At 33.9% G+C, this 17,712-nt stretch overlaps 1 protein-coding gene across 1 annotated transcript; it reads left to right on the forward strand.

Annotated features, from left to right (window-relative positions):
* The first annotated feature begins 10,452 nt into the window (after window positions 1–10,452).
* On the forward strand, window positions 10,453–11,436 carry LOC112081522. The gene has a single exon (XM_024148276.1). It carries the CDS (start codon window positions 10,453–10,455, stop codon window positions 11,434–11,436), a length of 984 nt encoding a protein of 327 aa, XP_024004044.1.
* Window positions 11,437–17,712: the final 6,276 nt, after the last annotated feature.

Consider the following 17,712-nt stretch of genomic DNA (forward strand, 5'->3'; position numbering starts at 1 on the left):
CGATCATGGGAATATCAGCAATATTCCACATGCCTCTCCTTAGAACACGAGATCGAACTGTTTCATCTTTGATACAAAACTTCATAGTTGTTGAGTTAACCTCAAACACATCAACTTTGAATGATTTGTCTCCCAACGGCCAAATCTTGTTAACTATCATATGCACATTAGCGATGTGGGGCGCAGTAGATAGAAAACGACCTTCGATTAGATTTTCCCACAGTGGAGTGTCCTTTATAACTTCCATCGGAACCACTACCGTATCCACCCCATCAACCACAGAAACTTGATAATCATGTTTCGACAAACCCTGAACTTTTTTGACGACGTTTGTCCAAGATGGTTGAGAACCTGATTCCTGAGACTTGAGTGTATCATTCGGAATACCCCCCTCCGTCTCCGACGCTGTCATGATGCCGGAGGCGGCTCCCTGAGAGCTAACTTGGCCGAGAATTCTGTAGAAACCCTAATCGCACTTTCTATCGCCCTGACAATGCTCGCTCTTTTGCTATGGTAAAGACACACGTTACATTCTGTCTTTAACTTTCAGTTAATAAAATAATGCTTTTGAATCATAAGAGACGCAGGTGGAGACCGCAATGTTCAGGTCTTATCACACAACAAGCTTTTACAAAAGAGATCTAACTTTTTTTAAAAATACGAATACGATGTTGAATACTTGCACTAATATGTCTTTATTTCACAAAAAGTGTCATTTTAAGATGTGTCATTTTAAAATTTTATTTGTTTTGTAAAAAGTGTCCTTTCGTATTTCCAATGCAAAATATCAAACAAAAATCTAATTTTAAACTTATTGTTTTAGTTTATTAATTAGAAATAATATTTTGTTATGTGTATTGATAAGGGGTAATATGGAATTTTTACTAATTTTTTTATGTGTCAAATGTGTCAAAATGAGACAATCTTTGTGAAATAGAGAAAATACTTCTTAATAACTGAAACAAAACTAAATACACTTCTTTTGTTTTTTTTCCTTATTTTTTTAAGTCAATATGCTCGATAACTGATAACCCATATAATCATGCATTTGGAAGAATAAAACAAGTAGCCATTACATTGCATTTTGGGCAAGAGAGGTCTTTCTTCATTTTTGTACTATTTTTGTTTTGTATGTGTAAAACAAATTATCTGCCCCATTTTCTCTAATTATCAATTGATCAAATATTGCAACCCTACTAAAAACATATATTTCTAGATCTGGCATGATTTGAATTTTTTTTAAAATAGATATCATAGTGGTGATTTTTTTTGTTCCTTAGTGGTGAATATTTAGTCATAAGGAAAGAGAAGGAAAGCACTCTTTAATATTAAGATAATTAAATAAAAAAATTCGGTTGAAAGCTTAGGATGCAAGGAATTGAAGAGAATTTTATAGGAGCAACGAATATACGGCAAAGTTTACCTACTAGGCCGAATTGGAAAGCCAAATTGAAAGCTCTTGTCTAGACTATGCATTGCATGCTTGCAAATCAAAAGTTTGAAGTAGCTTTTACAACAAACTTGGTGAAGATAGTGCCAACAGCAATTGTTTGCCAACATTCCATATACATTTGGATGAATTCATGAAAAGTAAGGAGATTTTTACCTTTTTTATCATTTATCCTACACGCAAAGAACAAAAAAGCATTCAACTTAGCATTTAATTCACTCTCAAAATATATGTAAATCGTTCTAAGTATCTAGGTTGTTGACAGTAAAAAATATAATTAAGTAAAATTTACTTAATATATTTTTGATTGATATTTTAGTCTTTAAAAAAATGAAACGCTCTTTAATATCAACAAAAATTAAGTAAAATCTATATGTAATATATTGTTAATCAATATTTTAGTCTGTTAACAAAAATTCTGAAAAAAAATCTTAATATCATCTCAAAGATTATTTAACAATCATGTTTTTGAAACTTTATATAGGCGAAGAGAATTTATCGCTGAATTTTATATTGACGAAGTGGATATATAGAGATAAGAGCGTACTATTGAAAAATACACAATGTTTGAATAGTTGCACTCCCCTGTTTCCTAATTATGAATAGTGCTAAGACTATCTCGCACATTTTATTTTATACAAAGTAAAAATATCTAATTTTATGTTATAGTATTAAAAATTAATATTTTGTTTTTTTTTAAATAAAAACAAAAAAATTGCTAGATCAATCTTTTATGTCTCGCTTTCATATGAAAATTTAGAAGGTCCCAAATATTTTCTTGGGATCGAAGTTCCTTATAGATCAGAGAAAATATACTACGTCAAAAACAATATGTCTTTGATATTATTTCGGAGCAGAGGTTGGTCTACTTGGTTTTAAACCAGTTAAATTCTATTTGATCAGAATTATTGGTCTTCATCTGCAGTTCTTCCTCATGATCCTATGATATTAACATTTGGTATGACTGTTGGTTTATCTTGTTGAGACATAACCTAATTTTATCTTTAGTGTTCATATCCTATCTTTAATTTATACACGCGCCAAGATAGACGCATTGAAATGTTATTACTAAAGCTTTGTGAAGTTGGCATTATTCATTACCAATTGAGTATTCGAGATTTCCATGCTCTGAAGGGAGGTATTAAGATATATAGAAATATACTATTTAAATCTTATTTGTTAATGTCATTTTTGTGTCATATTCCTTTGTATAAGGGTTCTCACCGTTAATACATGTGAAATAAATACCTTACAATCGCTTGACTTAATCAATACAGAAAACAATCCAAATTCTTGTTTTCGAACATTTTGGCTACCGCTACATCCGAGAAAGAGTGGCTTTTGGTAAAACTTTTTTAACACGTTCTACTCCACTCCAACTTGCACACATCATAAAATTAATGGGAAAATGTGAACTTGGGCATGGTTAATAGACAGATTTAGAGAAATGAGTTGGGCTCAAGGAATGAAGCCCATCTACCGTATAAATCACATGTATCACACGAGCGACAAGGGAGGAGAGACGATCCTGTGATCCTAGGAAATCAATTTTAGAGCCATAAACCAAGAATAGCCAACACGTGTTGGTTGCTCATCTGTAAAGTTTCTCTATAAGCCAATATGTAAATGTAATCGTGGCCGAAACAATAAAGAAAAGGAATAGTAAAATAAAATATCAAGATAAAATATCATATTCTTGTTTTTGCATTCACCATAATCTTTTTTTTGTCATATGAATCACAAACCAACATTCCAATACATAGATTTATTAAATTGAATAATTATACTAATAAACGAGGTTTTAACTTTTAAGGTAAGTAAATGAGTAATCGAGGAGTGGAAGAAAAATACAAATTAAAGAGGAAATAAATTTTTATAATGAAAAAGAAAAGAGGAGAAAAGACAAATGAAACAGAAGGTGTCATCTGAATCTGAAGACATAACGACACAGATTCCTCAGACTCCGTTGTCTTTCTCTTCTTGTGGGTCCCTTCACCCCCACTTACACATCCCTTACCTTCTTTTGTCCTCATCCATTTCTTTTTTTTTTTTTTGCTTTTTTATTTAAATTATTGTTAATGGACGAAAAACAAAATCATTCGAGAGTTGAGTGAAAACAAAAACATCATTGAAGAAAACAAACATCAATTATTATGACCCAACTTATCCTCAATTATTTGAATTGTTTTTCTATATCATCGATTCTTGTTGAGAGCTATTCAACTAATTAGTTTTTTTTTTGTTTGGTAAAAAGAAAATCCATTCAAGCAGTTTCATGCGATTGATCAATTTTTTTTAAAAAAATGCTAACAGAAGTATAAGAAATCACAATTTATTTCTGCATAAAATGGTTTAGATATTTACAAAACATATAAAATGAAATCATCTAAAATAAAGAATACATTTATGTTTATGGTAGAGCAAACATAATGGTTCTTTGAAGATATATATTTTTTTTTTTTGCCAACAATGGTTCTTTGAAGATATGGAAGATAGTTGAGTGTTTTATTCGATGAGCTTCAAAGTTTTTACTAGGTGATGTCTTTTGAAATCTGACTTTTTCCCAGTGCAGAAGTTGTTCGTTAACATTTTTGGCTTTTTGCATGGATATTTTCCTTTGACATATGCTAGTATACAAAAAGTGGATATGTTCAAAACTTATGCTGCTAAAGTTGAAGAAATCTTCAACGATTCACTATTTACAAGGTATAAATTTCACATCAAACATAAATGTTCCAGTGACGAGAATTTGTACAAGCCAGAAGTTAAAAAATAGTAGGTTTATTTGTTTCAGTATCGTTGCGACAGAAAAATTAATAGTAAATGCAATATCTATATACTGCAAGGGATGAAGAAATAGGGATGCAGATGTCGTTTAAATTGGCTCCTGCAAAGAAGCGACACCTATAACAAAAAAAAAAAGTGATGAATAAATAGTCGAGGGAATGTATTACAGTAGTTTTAGAAAAGAAAAAAAATGTAATTTATGATCGCAGAAAGGTGTCTCCGTAACACTTAAACGAACAGATCTATTAAATTATATATGTCAAGTTAAAAGATAATCTATCATATTATTTTAATTTTATGATATGTCTAAATAAATATATATATTTATTAGGAAATAATCATGATATTAAAAAAAAAAAGTTTGTAAATTTTTACCTTACTTGAAAAATATTTTACAAAAAAAAAGTAGTCATATTGTCATTTTTTAATATTAGCGAAGAAAGAAGCTTATTTCATTATTCATATTTCTAGAGACTTGGAATCTTTTTAATCATCATTGGTTGAAACAAAAATAATAGATCAATAGATGAGTTGACAAAAAACATAAAAACAAAAATGTAAATGATATAAATGGAATCAGTTGGCCAATCATGTTTCAGTTTATAAGGTAAAATAGAGAAAGGACATAACGTGGGCGACAAAGCTAGCCGTCACGATTATGCCACGTGTAGATCAAAGTGGTGCCAGATCAGCAATTGCATGTCAACTTTCGTACAAAAACAGACCCACTCGAGACTCGACTCTAATAAAGCATTACAGTTAGTTGTCTTTTGCTGTCACGAGCGTAAGTTAACGACTCGTCAACTTCAAGTGTTGTGTTTCTTAGTCCCGCGTAAGTTAACAAGTCGTCGAACTGTGTATTTTAAGTGCGCGTCTGGCGCAATATAGCCCCGCTATGTCCATGTCTTTTGGGCCCAGATACTTTTCGTTTTGGCCCACTTATATAAATAAGCTACGAGTTTTTATTTTATTTTTTCCCTGTCGAGCGGGAAATAGTTCTTTTCTTCAATGTCCCTAAAGGCCAAAATATGTTATGTACATGTAATACGTATTAATTCTAATATTCCAAAATCTACTTTGTTTATAATCTATATACGGATCGTGATACGTGGTCTTAATGAAAAAGAAAATAGCATCTCGAACTAAGGTTAGTTTAACAAACAGTTTTAATCGTCTCTTGTCTAAGACTAAGATCAGAAAATTTATATCCTTTTTCTACTTTTTAGTTATTGAACCGTATATAAATTATATGGAAAGAACAAAATTTTGCATTTCAGATCCATCTCTTCGCCAACCTTAGACAAGCTGTTGGACACATTTATTTGGGATCGCTTCATATCTCTCAAACCTTATCGAAAGACTCAAAATCCTTACATATATTGTGTGGTCAATATTATGAAGGGTCTAGTTTAACATAAATGTTTTTTCACAGAGATTTATCTAGATATCTATGGATTGCGATTTTTTATTTTTTGCACCCATAGATTATAATATCACTACTTTTTGAAAATGAATGCATGCAATCCAAGAACCAACATCATGGCTGAGGTTCAAACGTTTGCAAGTGAGAAAAAAAAAATCAGATTTTTTATGTTATTGCCGAAGAGACTTCTTTATTTTTTTTTGGGACCAAAACCGAAAAAGAGAGAAATAACCATGCATGCGTTTCGAGTATATAATCTAAATGAATGAAGTATCTTTGAGCAAAAAAAAAAAAACAAGAAAGAAAGAAAATGAAGTAAGTAAATAACATTTAAGAAAAAATGGTGGTCACGACTATGCACATGCAGTTCTTTTTAACTTTTCCTATGCATGATATAGCTTAAATTATATGATTTGATATGTCTCTTGTTTTCATTTGCTTAAAGATAAACGACGAAGGTTAATCATTTAGGGAAAGGTTTTCAATATTCCAATTTTATGTAATGGCCCTCACAAACATTTACTTTGTTTCTTATGGAATTTGTTGGCCAAGAAAGGAATTGTGAGGTAGGCAGGCCACTAATACCCGTTCTCGACTGATTTTCCGAAACATATGCGCCTTGAAAAAAATGTATATGCAAATTTTTAGTCACATAATAGGTATCATCACTTTTTCACTCATGGCCATGGCCATGGGGAAAGGTTATATTACGAATCGACTCTTTTTTTTCATTTCTTTTAACTATATGCCTCTTAACTCGAAAGCACATTCTTATGATATCATCCAACTCATATATATATACCTGTTTTAGAATAATATATATTATTACATGATCAATTTTGACATCATTACATATAATTTTTTAAAAATAAAATCTAATGTAAGAGGAATTGACAACAAATACAACTTTTTGAAGTATCAAATTAATTAACTTACAATATGTGTCTGAATTTTGTAGCTTTTGTATATTTCGATTCTTGGTTAAATATTTTTGATACTATGATTATGCAAGTATTCAATTATTTTAGATGTTTGGATATTAATTAAAATATAAACTTCTGAATTTCGACTCAGGTAACAAGTCGTATTAGGTAACCAGCATAGAGTAAAGTAGTAAACGTTCATTCTTGAGTCGAGTATGGATACCAAAATTCTATGACCCGTAAAAATCGAGTCAGTTTAACAGATATTTCAAATTCTAAGGATATATGGCTTGTGATTGATGGTTGAGGAATTAATTTTATGTTTTGTTTTTTTGTCGTCCGGAAAATCAATTTAAAAACGGGGAAGAAGGAGTTAATGGTTGTATAAGCAGTTGATGGTAAAACATCGAAAGGGACGTTTGGGTGGTTTGGTTTGGTTGTCTGAACGGTGACGCTTCTATTTGATTTGGAAGGTTTGGCGGACAGTGACACAACAACTTAACTACACACCCATCTTCCCTTTTGTCACATCTCATGTCTTTCAACCATCTCTCTCCCTCCCTCTCTCTCTCTCTCTATCTATGTATATATATATATATAGATATAGATAGATATACTCTTTTCAGATTTTCGTAAAATGAGTTATTTAATCGGTGAAATAAAGACTTTGAGTAAGAAACTAATCACAGATTTGTTAGTACTGAAACATAATCATACATAATTAAAATCGTCTGAACTTTGGTTTACTAGCTTTGACATATGCACTGTCTTCTAGTGGCCAATAGACATGACACAGCAGTTCTAAGTTCTAACACAAATATAACTCAAAAAATTAATTTGAGTTTACATTTTTTAAGAGTTTAGAACAGCATGTTATTCCACAATAATAGTATGAGTGTATGACATGAAATGTAATCAATATATAAAACATCTTGCTCAACAATATATTCTGCTATGAAGTACTTCATACAAATCTCTACTTTTAATCATGGAAACGTTTATCTAGAAAGATTTTTGAATAGTAAGTTGACAAATATGTTTGAATGTTACATATATCTATATTTTTATTGTGTACTCTCTGAATCCAGCAAAGATTGTGGTCGTACAAATTGCTTTATAGGTCTACATATAGTATTCATATATTATAATAAAAATGTCTGGAAATTTTCTCATTTTACAATAGTGTGTAGAGTTTGTATAGCCATTCAACATGATGTTTTTTAAAAGTAGTTTCCTTCAAAGTTGCAGGTTTGTGGTGATTAATCGGTCAGAAAAATGTTGACAAAAAACGGGTCAGATAAATATACTCCTGTATGATCCAGTGTCTAATGTTTTCTCTGAGAAGTGTACTAGTCAATCCTGTCTTTATTAAATTCCTATTTAAATACAAATCCGTCAACATATCAAATAATCCCTCAAAAAAGTTCTCTACAAACTTGGGTTTAGAGTAACTTGTATGAGTGATTATTTTACTGTGAGAAATGATAATTTTCTTATGCAGAGACAACTTATAAAATAAGTACGTAGACTGTTGAGAACAAATAAAAAAAAAACTAATGTGTAGAGTTTTTGAAGAAGACATTAAGATATTAACAAAGGGAGAAAAAAGAAGAGAGGAGTTATAAGATAGGATAGGACCATTCATAAATAATAATGTAAGACAACCCACCAACACATTATTTACCCATTCTAATTTTCTGTTGCTTCTTTTTGGCCATGTCAAGTCTATTTATGAATTATATTTTCATTTTATATTGATGTTTATTTATACCTATATAGTGTATATCAGTGTGTAACTCGAGATAAGAAGAACAAAAAAATATATGGCTGAAATACACTAGAAAGACAAAGAAACTGGGTGTCTTGTCGATGGTTTTATGTTTTGTTTCAGAAGTCATGCATTAATTGATCTCTTTGTTTTCTTCTTTCTTCCTCTCCATTTATTCTCTATTAAATATTTTTTGTTTGCTCGTTCCTATTTTCAACTTTGTTTGGTCCTTCTTTGAAAAATGAACTTACTTGACATTTATTTACATTTTATATTAGGATTTTCCTGTGAAGTTTCCCTTAACTAATAAATACAAGTCGGCAAAAAATAGTTTCTTTGATTTATAATCCTATAAGGTTACAAGAAGTTAAGAAAAAAAAATATAATCCCATGTATATGACTTCTGTCTTGAATCTTTGTATAAAATTCAAGGTAGCTATTAAAACGGTAGATCCCGTACTACTGTATCAAGGGTTTTTACCAAATCAAACTCTATATCTGTTCAACTTAAATGAAAAACTTAAGAGGAAAACTAGTTTCAAAAAGTAAGATAAAAAAAACTACTTTTCTAGATTTTAGGAAACTATACTTTGTAAATACAATAATAGCAATATATACCCACAGATAATTATATAATTGTTATAAATAAATGGATTTCTAATAACCAGCCCATTAACCATCAGGTTAATGTCTCATGGCCCATTAGGATTTCTGATACATTAGTTATGTAATGTATATATACATTGCTTGTGGAAACAATAAGATAAGAGTTTTTCCCTTAATACGTTATCAGCACGAAGCTCAACTTCAAACGATCATATCTCTCAAAATACAAGGAGTTAGAAGGCGATCTACATATCATTTTGAAGCCCTGGAAGAGAAGAATCTAGTGGTGAAAACCGCTCCTCAATCCGACACCAGACGCGCCCTCAAGACTCAAAACAATCGGCGCTGTCCCACCTTAGCAGGTGATTCTTTCCAAGCGGTGGTTCCTCCATTGTAGCAGCTGTTCGTCCTCCCTTCTGGCCATCATTCTCAGGAGTTTCCAGTAGATATCTGTGGTCTTTAGCTCCCAGATCATAAGCCGGTCAGAAATCCATTTGGCGAAAAGGTATTATCTAAAACTATAGATCCTAATCAAAGTTTTGGTTTTTTTTTGAAAACCCTAATATGGATCGGTTCTTTTCATGATTCTTCATCGTCTTTTTCGTTTTTAAAACCATAACCAAACCGATCCTCTTTCTTCTTGTCAAAACCCTAATTGGTTTTATTTTTCCTAATCGGCTTTATCATATAAAACCTAAACCCTAATGCTTTGTTCAAACCCTATACCGATCGGTCCTAGCATCATCTAAACCAAACACTAAAATTCCTTGCAAACCGAAACCTAAATCTTTGCAAAACCCTAGATCTAAAATCGTTTTGGTTTGTCTATCGTTAAACCGAGATCGATCGGTTTAAATCCTAAACCGATCGGTTATTTATCTTAGATCCGATCCTTGAAAACCCTAAAACCGGTCCATGCAAGCTCCTAAATCCTAAACCAATCGACCCCTTAAACTCTAAACCAATCGATCCACCTAAACCGTTTATAAACAGATAAATTCTAATCCTAAATCGATAGGGTTTAAGTTTAAACCGATCGGTTTTTCCTAATAAAAATTAAACCCTAGCAAATCCGTTTAGTTTAATCCCTTAACCGATTAATAACCTTAATAACCGGTTTCAAAATTAAATCTAATTTAACTGGTTTTTTTGTTTAATCGATCAATCCGATCGGTTTAAGCTTAATCGGTTAATTTCAAATTAGTTTCTAAAATCAATCTCTAGATTGCCTAAACCCTAAACCCTTTTAAAAAAAAAAAAAAAAAAAAAAAAAAAAACCAATGTTTATCTATTAGAGCTAAATTTGGAAACCCTAGTAAACCGGCTAGGTTATAAACCCTAAGGTTCGATTTTAGAGTTCCCTTATATAGCAAGTTTCCTAAAATAGTAAGTTTCCTGAAATGGAAAGTTTTCCCAAGAATACCTTATATCCCTTATTCCAATGATCATAGTCTCATACTATTGATTATTTAACATAAATTATTATATGTTTCAGATGTCAAACATTCAGAAGGTCGAATATGAGGCACTCACTGTCTCCGGAGATAACTACCTCAAATGGGCCCTTGACACCAAGATCTACCTCAACTCAAAAAGTCTGGGTGAATGCATCAAAGATCCCAACACCGCGACTCAAACAGAACGGTACTCGGCGATATTTATTATCCGCCATCACCTCGCTGAGTCTCTCAAGCAACAATACCTCACTCTTGAGGATCCACTCGAACTTTGGGTGGCACTGAAAAAGCGATATGACCATCAGAAAACGGTCATACTGCCCCAAGCCAAGTTCGTATGGAAGAACCTACGGTTCGAAGATTTCAAATCCGTCGAAGAATTCAATTCCGAACTCTTTCGGATAGTTGCACTCATAAAACTATGTGGCGAGGAGGTCAGTGATAAGGATATGCTAGAGAAAACATTCTCTACTTTTGGCACTCCCAATGTTGTTCTCCAACAACAATACCGTGCCATGAATCATAGCACCTATGAGGATTTGATATCTTGCTTACTGCTTGCTGAGAAGAACAATCAGCTTCTGTTGAGGAACAGTGCCATGCGGCCTCCAGGATCAGCCCCATTGCCAGAAGGAACCAGAAAAGAGTCAAACTTCGTCCAACGTAACAGATCCTCAGATCGTGGACGTGGACGTGGAAATGGACATGGACTGCGCGGCAGAGGGCGCGGTAGACCGAACCAAGATAACCGACCTAACCTCAGTTTTGGTCGGGGTAAGGGTCGTGGTATCAACAAACCGACCCAAAGAGGCAGTTCATCTAGACCAACTCCTTGCTCAAGATGCGGAATGACTAATCATTGGGTCAAGATCTGCCGTACTCCCAAATATCTTGCTGAGCTCTACCAGAAGTATGGGAAAGATAATCATGAGGCTAACCTGGTTCATCAAGTCAATGAAGATGACTCAAAGGATGATAAGATTGATGGCATGGATTATGAGCTCTCCGACCTCCTTGATTGATCTCAAAAATCTGAATTTGTTTTTCATTACTCCTTAAACTTTTATCTTTTGTTTTTTGGGATTTATTGTCTTTACTTTGGATTTTAAAACCTTTTGCTTTTACATTTTAATTTATGGAGTAATGTTTTATTTACATCTCATTTTTGCATGTTATTGAATTATAATTCTTGTTTAATAAAGATATGCAAGACAATATGGATATCATTGTGGATAGTGGATCGAGCCACACCATTCTAAAAGACAAGAATTACTTCATAAATTTAGTAATCAAAACCGCAAACATTAGCACTATAGCGGGTAGTTCGAGCCTAATAGAGGGCCATGGCCAAGCTAATGTGCTGTTATCAAATGGCACATATCTAGACATCTCTGATGCCTTATACTCACCCAGTTCTAAGAGAAACCTATTGAGTTTCAAAGACATAAGATTGAATGGTTTCCATATCGAAACTCAGGATGAAGGGAAAAAAGAGTTTTTAATTATCACTAAAATGATAAATGGCCATAAACAAGTTTTTGAAACTATACCCGCCGTATCTACTGGCATTTACCATGCTAAAATCAGTATGATTAAGGCTAATGCTGCTATAAAAGCACGGTTTTTAGATTACACTATTTGGCATGATCGCATGGGTCATCCCGGTGCGAACATGATGCGTAAATTAGTCCAGAATTCTAAAGGGCACAGCCTTAAACCAAATGGTATTTTTCCTCAGCACCTCAAGTGCACAGCTTGCTCACAAGGGAAACTGATTACCCGACCTTCACCAGTCAAAGTGTCTAAAGAGACCTTGAACTTTCTGGAAAGAATCCAAGGAGACATATGTGGACCAATTCACCCACCTTGTGGGACATTCAGATATTTCATGGTCCTCATTGACGCATCAACCCGCTGGTCGCATGTCTGTCTGCTCTCTTCTAGGAACCAGGCTTTTGCTAGGTTATTGGCCCAAATCATCAGATTACGAGCCTATTTTCTAGACTTCCCATTAAAGACTATACGTCTTGATAATGCTGGTGAATTCACTTCCCAAGCGTTTAATGAATATTGTATGTCCATGGGGGTAAGTGTTGAACATCCCGTTCCACATGTCCATACACAAAATTGATTAGTTGAATCCTTCATTAAACGAATTCAATGGGTTGCTAGACCATTACTCATGAGGTCACAACTCCCGGTCTCAGCTTGGGGACATGCAGTCTTACATGCCGCTGAACTAATACGCATACGACCATCTAGTGAGCACAAATATTCACCATCCCAATTGCTAACGGGTCATGAGCCAGACGTCTCCCATATTAAAACATTTGGGTGTTCAGTCTATGTACCCATTGCACCACCACAGAGGACTAAAATGGGACCTCAAAGGAGGATGGGAATATATGTTGGTTTTGATTCTCCCACCATTATAAAATATCTCGAGCCAACTACAGGAGATCTGTTTAAAGCCAGATATGCAGATTGCCGATTTGATGAATCGGTATATCCTAGATTAGGTGGTGAGACAGACAAGCTGGTAAAAGAACTTTCATGGAATCAAACATCCACACAATGACAAGATCCTCGGACTCTAGAATGTGATTCAGAAGTCCAAAGAATTATACATTTACAAAAGCTAGCTAATCAATTGCCAGATTCCTTTGCTGACCCGAACAAAGTTACCAAATCGTACATACCAGCTTGTAATGCACCAGTACGAATAGATGTCCCCTCAGGGAAAAGTCAAGTTGCTACAGAGTCTGACGCACGTAAGAAACGTGGCAGACCACCAGGTTCCAAAGATAAGAATCCCCGGAAATCAAAGAAAGGTGCAATGATTGAAACCGGGATTCAAGAGAACACGGATACAGCCTCAGCTGATACTTACCCTATCGAACCATCTCAAGAGGTTTGGGACGCCAAAACTCAAGGTTCTGAAGGGATTGATAATAATGAGATCTCAATCAATTTTATCATATTCGGTTCTCTATGGAACAGAAAAGATGTCGACATCAATGAAACTTTTGCATACAAGGTAGCACTTGAGATTGCGCACACGCAAGAGGATCTAGAACCCACGTCTATAATTGAGTGCACTCGTAGATCAGATTGGCTGAAATGGAAAGAAGCCATAAACGTGGAGTTGAATAGTTTAAAGAAACGGAATGTGTTTGGTCCGATCTTAAGGACACCATTCGATGTTAAACCAGTGGGAAACAAATGGGTCTTTGTGCGTAAAAGAAACGAACTCGGCGAAGTCGTTAGATACAAGGCACGCCTTGTAGCACAAGGATTCTCACAGAGACCCGGAATCGATTATGAGGAGACTTATTCTCCAGTGGTGGATGCAACTACATTTTGATTCCTCATAAGTCTGGCCATAAGAGAAAACTTAGATTTGCGGTTAATGGATGTTGTAACCACATATCTTTATGGACTACTGGACAGTGAAATCTATATGAGATTACCAGATGGTATTGAGCTCAAAGATAAGCATGCATCTCGTGATAAACACTGCATTAGGCTGAACAAATCCTTATATGGACTGAAACAAAGCGGACGTATGTGGTATAACTGGTTAAGCGAATATCTCACCAGAGAAGGCTACGAAAACGATCCGATCAGTCCATGTATCTTCATCAGAAAATATCAAAACAATGGATTTGTAATCATAGCAGTATACGTGGATGACTTGAACATCCTCGGAACATCTGGTGAAATCGCCCAAACAGTTGAATGCTTAAAAGCAGAGTTTGAAATGAAAGACCTAGGCAAAACTAAATCTGTTTGGGATTACACTTGAGTACGTCATGACGGATCCTTGTGCATCAATTGGCATACACTGAAAAGGTACTCAGAGATTCATATGGACCAGGCCCACCTATTGACCAGCCCAATGGTTGTGAGGAGCCTTGGATTGGATAGTGATCCATTCGGTCCAAAGAAGGACGATGAAGAAATCCTCGGTCCTGAAATGCCATACCTCAGTGCCATAGGAGCATTAATGTACTTGGCTAGTCACACTAGACCAGACATCTGCTTTGCCGTGAGCCTCTTAGCTCGCTTTAGTTCGTGTCCAACTCAAAGGCACTGGAACGGTATTAAGCACATCCTTAGATACCTTCAAGGTACTAAGGACTTGGGATTATTTTATTCTAACCATAACAAGGATGGTCTAGTTGGTTTTGCTGATGCAGGATATTTGTCAGATCCGCACTGTGCCCGGTCTCAAACCGGTTATGTTTTCACGCATGGAGGAACAGCCATATCTTGGAGATCCATGAAGCAGACTATTGCCGCTACCTCATCCAACCATGCGGAAATCTTGGCCATTCACGAAGCTGTAGAGAGTGTGTTTGGTTGCGGTCCATGACTCAGCATATCCGATCAGATTGTGGTATGGACGAAGATAAGGAGCCTACGGTGATGTATGAAGACAATGCAGCTTGTATCGCTCAACTCAAGGACGGCTACATCAAAGGTGACCGGACGAAGCATATTCTGCCCAAATTCTTCTTCACTCATGAGCTACAGAAGGATGGTCAGGTCAAGGTTCAGCAAGTCCGATCAAGCAAAAATTCAGCCGATCTATTCACTAAATCATTACCGACTTCTACACTCCGGAAGCTCATTCATCAGATAGGAATGCGTAGACTTAGAGATCTACAATGATGCCTAAACCAGGGGGAGTAATGCGTGTTGTACTCTTTTTCCTTCACCATGGTTTTTCCCACTGGGTTTTCCTGGTAAGGTTTTAATGAGGCAACGTTCCCCAGCGCATTATAGAGATCCCGATTTTGTGACAGGAACGGTTACCTTGTCCAAGGGGGAGTGTTATAAACAAATGGATTTCTAGTAACCGGCCCATTAACCATCAGGTTAATGTCTCATGGCCCATTAGGGTTTCTGATACATTAGTTATGTAATGTATATATACACTGCTTGTGGAAACAATAAGATAAGAGTTTTTCCCTTAATAATAATTAGTTTTCTCTCCTAAACACTGTTTGTCATTCATTGTTCATGTGGAAAATCCCATTTAACCCTTTTCTTTTTTATTTAATTACATATCTCATTTTCTCTTCCTTCAATTATTTTCCGAGGAAAGAAAATGAGAAAAAAAAAGAAGAAAGGAAAGAAGAAGAAGGACGATGGAGGATGGGGAAGGTTGAAGTATAAATTGGTGATATTGACAATGAAAACAATAGTAAAGTGGTAACGGCTATAACGACGGCGACTGTAATGAAACAACGGCGACAAACATGACTCCACCATCATGTTGGTTATGCTGGTAGACGATGGTGATGGTGCAGTACCGGTGACATTGGTGATGGTACGATGGTCACCGTATCGTTATAAAGTATTGGTTTTTGTTATTAGCAAAAAATATTTTTATTACCACGTTAACATGTATTAATTTTATTGTTAGCATGTTACAAAATATCATATATTATTTGTTAGCACGTTAACAAATAACAAATAATATTGTTAACACCTTAATAATTAAGCCTCATATCTTATTGTTATCACGTTAACAAATCTCATATATTATTGTTAACATGTTATAGGTATCAGATATTAGTGTTAACATGTTAACAAATAGTTATTTATTAAAAGTTAACATCTTATCTAAATGTAAGCTCGTTGTTGTATTATTCTATATCATATGTATATATAATTGTTATCATGTCAATTATATAAATTTATCGTGATATACTAGTTATCATGTTAAACGAATAGTTAACCATCATATTTTCAAAATGTATATAATTTTTTGATGATAAACAATATATGTCGATAAAAAAAAATGATGAATAGTATCATCAGAAGCTAGTGATGAACAGTATTACCGACATATCTTGTCGGAAAACAAAAATCTCAGATAAATGGCATTTGTGTAAATATGCAATAGAAGAAGGATTTTTTTGTTGTTTTTTGTTTTCTCTTTCCTATATATTTAATTTTTTAGTTATCCATTGTGTTTAGTTAAATTTTTAGTTATCCATTGGTATTGAATTAATTAACTCTTGTAAATAATTGAAATACTTGACTAGAGTTTTTGAATTTTAAACAAAAAAATGGGGCAAAAACTAAAACAGAAACCTTGGCTATCTACACTCAATGTTTTCAAATGTTTTGAGTAATATTTTGTTGGTAAATTAAAAAAAAAGAAAAACAAAAGATACTAGTAAAAAAAAAGGATCAATATTTGAGCTGGGGCATGTCGTGTCAGGTTATAATTGGCTGATGTAAGCCCGACAAAACAAACGAACGAGTACAACTCAAAAATCCGTTTTAACAGTCGCGTATGCATCTGCGGGTCAACCCCTCGCCTTACTCGATGCACCACGTACGTTATATTCCTATTTATGACGTCATTAAGACAACTACTAATAGAGATTCTTGGTTAAATTTTTTTTTGACTTAACATTTTATTAAGGTACAAGTAATTTTTTTCTTGTAACATGTTCTTTTTTTTTGTAGAAATTTATCAAATTATGTTAAAAGATATCTGTTTCACAATTTAGAAGGGAGTCAATTTGATGATTAAAAGAATTGTCTTAACAGTTTAATAAAAATAAAAATGACAAAATATTTACTTTATCCTGTTTGCTAGTTGCTAGTTATAATTAGATGTCTACCAATTACCATTTCCTAATTTTGTATGCAAGTTTTTAACCATTTATCAGTTGAACTCTTTACCTAAAATTTTACCCCAGTGTAGGTAATATGAACTATTCATTTTACCATGGATTTAACATTTTGTAGACTCAATCGCATTTTGGATTCATCGTTGAGATGGGTAAAACCAAAAAGTTTTAAAAAAATAAACAGAGGATAGGTAAATGGTTTAACCAGGGGTAGGTTTGTATATGATTTTTTTAGAGTAGAATTTGTTGGTAATAAATATATCGTGGGTAAAAAACTTATAATCTCGTGATACGATAAATTGCTAATTTTATATAACTCACTTGTTCTGGACCTGATTACTGAGCAATGAAACAAACAAGTTAGTTGCAATATATATTTTGATACTAATAAAATATAAGTTCGAATTTAAAATTTATAAAGTTAAAAAAGATAGTTTAAAAAGTTTGTGTTGAGATAATCTCTCGGGTTGTTTTGGTTCTTGTTCTTATACATTCATTAATATTTTAGAAGGAAACAAAAGAAAAAAAACTGTTTAATTATTATTACTGTGGTCTTGTCCGTACCTGATTATTGCTCTTCTGCGATCTGATCGGCCATTAAAGCTTTTTCTCCCTTCACTATGATACCTCTTTTGAAGTGAAAGA

This window comes from Eutrema salsugineum, unplaced genomic scaffold (assembly GCF_000478725.1).
Source record: "Eutrema salsugineum unplaced genomic scaffold, Eutsalg1_0 scaffold_10, whole genome shotgun sequence".
Lineage (NCBI taxonomy): Eukaryota > Viridiplantae > Streptophyta > Magnoliopsida > Brassicales > Brassicaceae > Eutrema > Eutrema salsugineum.

Excerpts from the sequence above, each read along its gene's own strand:
- LOC112081522 (XM_024148276.1), top strand. The coding sequence starts at position 10,453 with ATGTCAAACATTCAGAAGGTCGAATATGAGGCACTCACTGTCTCCGGA.